Consider the following 9102-nt stretch of genomic DNA (forward strand, 5'->3'; position numbering starts at 1 on the left):
AAAGAAAGAAAGAAAGAAAGAAAGAAAGAAAGAAAGAAAGAAAGAAATATCCTATGTGGTCAGCATAATATAAAAATTACCAAGCAAGACTCCATTTGGGGCTCCCTGCTACCGAAGTGTTTTGTGGACATACACATCAATGGTTCCTGACTCAAAAGAGAAATTTTGTCCTGAGGAGATAGTTACAGAGAAAGGACAAAGTACTTGTCTGTACCTGGCCTCTCCAGACCATATCCTGACTTTAATGCAGCTCTTAAACTGCATCCTTTTCTTGTAATAAACTATGGAGTTGTAAGCATTGTCATTTCAGGTCCTGTGAATCTGCTTTAGCAACCAATCCTGCTTAACTGATCGTGTTAGTGCACTTGCATTTGGGTAAACTTAGCTTGTGTGTGATATGAGCCACGAGTTTCCCAATGTGTCTTTTGACTTTGCTTGTGCTAGTTCACCCCCCATACATCAGATGCTTTTTGAGTCATTTTGAGCAAAAATCTTACACCTGAGATCATACTTTTTACAAGCATATTTCACTTTCATATTTTGATGTAGCTGGAATTTATTTTTTATTTTTTAATTATGTTATGTTAATCACCATACATTACAGCATTAGTTTTTGATGTAGTGTTCCATGATTCATTGTTTGCATATAACACCCAGTGCTCCACGCAGAACGTGCCCTCTTTAATACCCATCAGTTTGTTAAGCTGGAATTTATTTTGTTGGAACTTATGCGGTATGACTTCCAAATTTTTCCCCTAGATGGCGACATTGTGGTCTCATATCATTTACTGAATAACCCCCTCCTCATCCTCTTTTAATTGCCATCTTTAGCTTACTGTAATTTCCAATAAACTACTTTGATGTATTTCTATTGTTTTAATGATATTCAATCCACCTGCTTATCTATTCCTAGGTCAGTACCACACTGCCTTCATTATTTTAGATTTATAATTTATTTCAATATTCGGCAGGGCCAGTCCTCCCATTTTCATATTATTTTTATATTTTTTTGTAGTTTTTTCCTTATAAGTCTGACTGCTTTTTAAGTCAGGTCTTTTTTTTAAGATTTTTTTTAAAACTTAATTTTTTTGACAAGCAGAGGGAGAGGGAGAAGCAGGCTCCCCATTGAGCAGGGAGCCCGATGCAGGGCTCCATCCCAGGACCTCAGGATCATGACCTGAGTGGAAAGCAGGTGCTTAACCGACTGAGCCACCCAGGTGCCCCAAGTCAGTTCTTTTTAAAAATCATTCTGTAAAGTATCTATTCCTATTTTATTAAATATTTTTCTTAAGGATATTGATTTTCTTTATGCTGATTGTTTTTTTATAGAATTCCTTGAACCTATGGCTTAATGTTTTTAACCCATTTTGGAAAATATTCATCCAGTAAGTCTTAAAGTAATATTACTTTTGTCTAACTCTCTCTGTCTTCTACTTTTGGGTCTACTATTACAGATATACTAATCTTTTTCAATATGCTCTACGACTCTCACCCTCTCTTCTATATTTTGCTCAAGAGCTATGGACAATGGATGGTTATGCCTTACCCATCTGTGGATGGCTCAAGTAATCCCGGCTGCTAGTGGCTTGGATTATGTTCCTTCTTCTTAGCAAAAGGTTGGATGTAACCAGAGTGGGAGTAAGACAGTGATGTTATTTATTTTATTCTATTTATAATCTGGCATGTTTGGAGATTTCCTTTTCCAAAATTTTGAATTTTGACGAACTTTTTCTAGATTAACTATATTCTTGAGGTTATTGCTATTTTGTTTATTATGATCTGAAAAGGTTGTACTACATAAAACTGTAATAAAACTGTAGAAAGGGAAATGAGACTTCTCTTTAGTTTCTCCTTATATGGGAGCAATGTACTGTACCTTTACTGGTGTTGGGCTTGTAACCAATTTGCAACAAGTGAAGAATATAGATTAAACAATATATTTACTTAGGGGAATGTAAGACAAATGTTTTTAAAGCCCCCAAAATAAAAGTGTTTATTATATGATGTTATATGATATATCTAATTGATGAATTAAGAAAATGAAAAAGACGGGGTGCCTGGGTGACTCAGTCATTAAGCATCTGCCTTCAGCTCAGGTCATGATCACAGAGTCCTGGGATGGAGCCCCTCATCAGGCTCCCTGCTCAGTGGGAAGCCTGCTTCTCCCTCTCCCACTCCCCCTGCTTGTGTTCCCTCTCTCGCTGTGTCTCTCTCTGTCAAATAAATAAAATCTTAAAAAAAAAAAATGAAAAGGACTAGTAAAAACAAATGGAAAAATCTGATTTTTTAGAAAATATTTTGCACTATAGAGTTTTTTAAATAGAAAGTAATTAGCATAAGTCATCTGGTAGGAAAAAACAGAAAATACAAAACAGTTGGAAGAAAGCAAGAAATTACTTCTTACATTTAAACTACCATTCAAATAACAGTTGTTAACATTTAGTTTATATCTATTGAAACCTTTTTCCATATTTATATGTAAAAAATACATCTATTTACATATAATTTTTATAAAACTATATTTTTCCATAACTGACTTTTCAATCTGCTTATTTCATGGGAAAATATCGTGTAACCATATCTCCGTGTTAGTAACAATAGTTCTAGAAGACTTCTTTAAATTACTGCAGTGCGTTCTTTTATATCAATGTAGCCTGATTAATTTTTATCAGTTATTTATTGTCAGATATCTATGGATTTACTTTTGATGGTATATAAGAATAATTTGTAATTAACCCATTCATTACTTTGATATCATATTTTAAACAAGATATAGATTTCATTCATTACTCTTTGTCAGAAACATGTCTGTGTTTTTACTATGTATATTAAATTATATACATCATATGTGGTTATATATGTAATTTAAATATTAGTATTGACCTTTCTCTTACATTGAAAATTTTCATGGAGAAAACATTTAACGTTTTTTGTTGAAATGGAATGATGATTAAGATGCAATAATTATTAAAAATTAAAAATTAAATAAGATTTTTATAACTCAAAATCTACTGGCTATAACATAATCTATAACTAGCAAGGACAAGCAGTTAGTTAGGAAATTTGAAGTGAACAAACTGCTTCTTGTTTAACACAACTCTTTTGTTTCTGTAACTGGCTTTACTTAATAAAAGCCCTAAGAATGTTTTGAGAATGTATAAGATGACCTTGGCAAATGACAGGATTGGTAGCAAAAAAATGAAAGTCACTATACTTGAACAAAAGCCAAATGGTAAAAATATTTTACATTTGTGTAGTAATATTTAAAAGTTTTTAAAGTATTTATAACTATTAACACAAAACAAAAGAAAGCCAAAACTTTTATTTGTAAGCATTTTCCAGAAATTACTGGAAATTTTAAATGCTTTATTTTCTGGCTGGCTTTCTTTTATTCTTATCAGAATATTTTCTTCCCCAATTTTTGTTTTGGGAGTTAAAAAAAAATTGTTTAATACATACTACATCCACGGAATTACAACATTAAAAAAATAAATAAACACTGACATTGTCACCACCTATCCCCCTCTCCTGACCCCATTTTTAGTTACTTCCTATATATCCTTCCAGTGTCACTTGGCATATGAAGAAAATATCTGTTCTCAATCAAATTGTGGGGTAGTGTATACATTACTTTAAAAGTTGCTTTTTCACTTGAGGATGTATCATGAAGACATTACATATCAGTCCATAGAGAGCAGCTGCTCTTACTGCTGTTGCTTCTCCCCCTCCCCCTTTCCTTACCGGTTCTTTCCCTCCCTCTCCTCTTCCCCTCCTCCCTCCCCTCACCCTCCTCTTCCTTCTCTACTTCTTCTTCCTCCTGCCCTTCCTTCTCCTTTTTCTTTTCCTCCTTCTGTTTCTCCTTCTCTTTCTCTTCCTTGTTTCATGGTATTCCATGATGTGGATGTATTATTGTTAATTTAAATGGTCCCTTAATGAAAGACATTTGAGTTTTTCCAATCTTTTTTTTTTTTTACCCCATTGCTATACATGCAAGTTCATCTATAGAAAAAGTTTTCAAAAGTGGGATTTGTGGGTCAAAGTTAATTAGTACAATTTAAAATGACCTAGAGTTTGTTAGGAACATGATAATTCATCTAAACAGATTTCATGAACTACAGAGAGAGAAAGACAAAAGTAAATATATATTGGACAGCAACTTTTCTGAGGACATGGAAAAAATGTAGAGTATGCTTTTATGAACATCCTTAGTATGTACTATGTGCTTTTTGGCTATGTAATAATTGGTGATTGGAGACTACAGGTTCATTTTTATATATAGACAAATTCTATGTCCCAATTACTTAATGATATTGCTTTACATATTACATCTTCAGTTAATCTTGTTTTTAATTGAAAGTGTTCTTTATGCTTCATTTGTTTTATCTTCTTACCCCAGGTAGTTCATATTTATAAAGCAGCATTGAAATTTATCATATAGGTGTGATATTTAAACCATATCTTTTGATATTTGCAATGCCAGTTAAATATGAATTCTTGTACTGTCATTAGAATGGAGCCCAGCAATATTCCGTTCAAAGTGCCCAGGTTTTAGAGAAGAAACTGAATTATTAGTTGTTAATTGACTTATCTGTTAGTTCTCTTTCAACTACGCAATCGATTTCCAGTTTGTCCGTTTGATAAATAGATATTTAAATGTGAGTTTCTTAAAAAAATGGACTTGCATTTGGTTTAAATAATGCGTTTTTATATGAAGCACAGAGGGAGTATAGGGTGAGATAAGGAAAGCTTTCTGGAAGTGCTAACATTTGCTGTGAGCAGTGAAATTTCTTTTCAGATGATAGACAAGGTAAAAATTATTTATTGAGCTTCTAGTAATTCTTAGAACAATTTTCTTTTTTTTAACACTTTTTTTTTAAAGATTTTATTTATTTATTTGACAGAGAGAGACACAGCGAGAGGGAACACAAGCAGGGGGAGTGGGAGAGGGAGAAGCAGGCTTCCCCCTGAGCAGGGAGCCCGATGCGAGGCTTGATCCCAGGACCCTGGGATCATGACCTGAGCCAAAGGCAGACGCTTAATGACTGAGCCACCCAGGCGCCCCTTAAACACTTTTTTTTTAAAGATTTTATTTATTTATTTGAGAAAGAGAGAGACAGAGATAATGAGAGAGAGCACGAGGAGGGAAGAGAGGGAGAAGCAGACTCCCCACTGAGCTGGGAGCCCGTCTCAGGACCTATCCCAGGACCCTGGGGTCATGACCTGAGCCAAAAGCAGATGCTTAACTGACTGAGCCACTCACCCCCACTCACCCGCCGCTTAAAACAATTTTCTAAGAACAATCAGGAAAATAAGCTCATAGCTAACATGAACAAGACTAAGTTTCTTGTACTTTGTGGAAGCAAATCTGATCTCTTCCTCATTGTAGAACTCATAATTCTCCCTCACCAGCTAAAGTCTCCAACATAAAGAAATGATTTGCTAGGGCATACGAAAGGGAAGAATTATCTGGACAATAACCTTTATCTCTGTCTTTCTAAGCGTATTTCTTAGTATTAGCATGAGTGATAATGCAGGTTGTTAGTTTTTGTTTGTTTTTTGGAATTGCAGCCCATTAATTATATTTTATAAAAATTTCACTTGCCAGATATGAAAACACGTCTTAAATTTAGACTAAAGGAAATAAAGAAATGTGATTAAAGGGACACCTGGGTGGCTCAGTCACTTAAGTGTCTGCCTGGACTCAGGTCATGATCTCAGGGTCCTGGGATGGAGTCCCGCATGGGGCTCACAGCTCAGTGGGGAGCCTGTTTCTCCCTCTGCCTGCCGCTCCCCCTGCTTGTGCTCTGTATCTCTCTCTTTCTGACAAGTAAATAAATAAAATCTTAAAAAAAAAATGTGATTAAATATGGCCTATATGAAGTGCTCAGATTTGCATTAAACTTATTAAATTCTACTTTGCCTAATATAAAGTGAAAAACTTACTAAAATATTCTGCATAAGTTTAGAATACATACATATTTAGAAAAGAAAGAGCATTATACTGAAATCTTGTTAGTTGCATCCTTTAGCATGCTAATATGACTCACAAATTGAATCATATAAGTAATTATTTGCATTATTTTCCCCAAAGAGACTCTATGGCATTAGAGTTAGGTTAAACAAACTGCAAATGAACCTTAAAAGTTATTAAAAGTGGCATCCAAGGGGCACCTGGGTGGCTCAGTTGGTTAAGCATCTGACTTAGGCTCAGGTCATGATCTCAGGGTCCTGGGATCAAGCCCTGAGTGGGGTTCCCTGCTCAGCGGGGAGTCTGCTTCTCCCTCTCCCTCTCCCTCTGTCTCTCCCCCTACTCATGCATTGTCTCTCTCTCTCTCTCAAAAAATAAAAAAAAAATAGGAAGCCATTATTTTACATCAGTTATATGCATTTACATGTTTCTAATTGATTTTTCTATTTATAAATTATGACATTTTATTTATAATGATAAACATATACAGAATTGTATATAAAGCTACATGCAGTGTATACGTATGTTTGTAATGTATAAAGTATATGAAATATATGTATATAGATTATTTTGAAGATATCCTTTTGTACTTACACTTGATCCCCAAGAAAACAGAGGTTGTTACTGAGCCCACGCAGAGAATACATGAAATCACCATCACCAGACACCATGCTCCTGAACAAGGCACAGGGCAATGACACTGAGTTAGAGAAAGTAAGTGAAAGAGATGGGCCAGAATGAAATTAGACTGAGTGAAAGAAAGAATGAGCATTCTTACTAGAGAATCCTTGAGGCCATGGGAACTGTGGTAACAGGAAAAAAGAATTCCAGCTTTTTGAAATGCAAGTTATAACTTGGAACACCTTTTTTTTTTTTTAAAGATTTTATTTATTTATTTGAGAGGGAGAGAGAGCACGCAAGCACACAAGCAGGGGGAGGGAGAGGCGCAGAGGGAGAAGCCGACTCCCTGCTGAGCAGGGAGCCCAACACAGGACTCGATCCCAGGACCCTGGGATCATGACCTGAGGTGAAGGCAGATGCTTAACCAACTGAGACCCCCAGGCACCCCAGAACACCCTGGATTTTGAAAGATGTCAAATCCAATAGGTTAAGTAACATACTCCTCTTATCCTTATATAATATCACAAGCTTACTAACTAGTTACATGTATTCTTTTTCAACAATCTTTTAGAGACTATAGCAAACCAGGTAGCAAGGTTTTATTTTTGAAAAGAGAAACACTGTGGTGCATCTCTCATCTCTTTTCAGCACCACTTGAACATGATTGGTTCAGAGATATTTCTTTTAAACATACAATTTTGAATGAGGAACACTTTTTTTCCAGGTAACTTTGCATCTATTCAGGAAAGAAAAATGAAGAATTTGTGATTTGTTATATTCTTAACACTAATCAGAGAAAAAATAAAAGTTATCTTCAGATTATGTGGTAGGCTGAATAATGCCCCTGTCCCAAGCACCCATGTCCTACTCCCTGGAACTTGTAAATATTACCTTATGTGACAAAAAAGACTTTAAACTGTAATTAAGTTAAGGATTTTGGGATGGGGACATTATCCTGTTTTATCTGGGCCTTTATAAGTGAGAGGTCAGTGGTCAGGGTGCTATATGAAGATGGAAGCAAGAAGAAATTTGAAGGCATAGCACTGCTGGCTTTGAAGATGGAAGAAGGGGCCATGAGCCCAAGTGAAGCAAGAAATGCAGCCCTAGAAACTGGAAAACACAAACAAATGGATTCTCCCCTAGCTAGAGCCTCTTGAAGGAATGTAGCCCTGACAACAGCTTGCCCAGTGAAACCTATTTTGGACTTCTGATCTTTAGAACTGTAAGATAATAAATTTGTGTTGTATTAACCCCCCTGGTCTGTGGTAATTTATTATTAAAATAATAAGAAGCTAACACACATGTTAAATAAGAACACCAGAACTGATCACCACAGCACACAGCTCCAGGCTGGCAAGTTTTGTCCGTTTTTCAACCTATGTTTTCTCTTTATTTCCTAGTGTTTGTCAGGTAATTTTTAGGGCGTTTTATGCAGGAACTAAAATAATAAAAAAATCTATGATTTCTTTCATTTATCTTCCAAATCCCAGAATTCTTTGTCTTTCCAGCAAGAGAGAGGGAAAAAAGGTACTATATATTTGTCAAATCCATTGCTTTTTTCCTTTTACACCTTTACTTACTCTTACACATCACTTATTTTTTTAATGTTATTATATAATGCACATTATCAGACCCATATGTGGGTTATATCATTAGAAAAGTCACCTTGGGCTCATCATAGAATAAGAAACAAAGCATAAACTGCAAAGTCTTGGACTAAATAATCAGAACTGGTTACCTGAATATTTGGTGGAAGACAGATGTTTCTGGTAAGGGCTTGGTGTTGGATCATCCCACTGAAGAGAGGTGTATGTTTCTTCCTCCTGCATGTCTGAGATGCTGTGATAGCTAAGGCAGTCCACATGAGAAGCTAAGACAAATACCTCTTCTTGTGGTAGGAGCAGGTTCGTGAAAGAACTGAAATTGGCTACTTCTCACACCAGTGAGAAGCTATGTTTGGGTTTAAGGGATACAATAGATGCATCTTCATCTAGAAAGTAGAAGTTTATGAAGTTTAAGCCAATGTACAACTTGTTAAAGAAGGAAACGAGAAAAGAAACTGAACTTGAAATGGCCTAAAGTAAAATAGGTTATTGCTCTGGGTTCTGAAGTCCAGCAGATATTGAAGGTGATAGCACTGGGTTATTATCAAGATAAAAAGAATAGACAAACAATGCACTTATATTTTGGTACAGGGCATGAAGCATGTGGACGACTTAGACAGCAAAGACCTGAGGTTAGCTCACATCGGACAAGCCACGGTGAAGGAGCTGTAGATCACTGTGTATCCTTAAACAAAAAAGCTCCTAGGAAGGGATTTCATCCCTAAAATAAATTTTCCCACTGTATTAGTTAAGGTAATGTAGTTTCTGTGACAAGTAAGTCTCAAAAAAAATCAGTTGTTTAACACAATAAAGATTATTTCTTGCTCACATAACAATTTAGCTCCAGTAATCCTGGTTAGTGGAGAGATTTCCTCCAAGTGGGACCCAAGCTCCTTCTATCTTGTGAGA

General features: G+C 35.6%; 1 protein-coding gene across 1 annotated transcript in view; it reads right to left on the reverse strand.

Annotated features, from left to right (window-relative positions):
• Window positions 1-8418, reverse strand: part of CLEC9A (C-type lectin domain containing 9A) — a 14743-nt gene extending 6325 nt beyond the window's left edge. Inside the window, exons 1-2 of the mRNA XM_021690491.1 lie at window positions 8328-8418; window positions 6563-6643 (exon numbers count right to left, since the gene is read on the reverse strand). Coding sequence (XP_021546166.1) covers window positions 6563-6643; window positions 8328-8418 — 172 coding nt within the window. The remainder of the gene's footprint in view (window positions 1-6562; window positions 6644-8327) is intronic.
• Window positions 8419-9102: the final 684 nt, after the last annotated feature.

This window comes from Neomonachus schauinslandi, chromosome 5 (genome assembly GCF_002201575.2).
Source record: "Neomonachus schauinslandi chromosome 5, ASM220157v2, whole genome shotgun sequence".
Taxonomy (NCBI): Eukaryota; Metazoa; Chordata; class Mammalia; order Carnivora; family Phocidae; genus Neomonachus; species Neomonachus schauinslandi.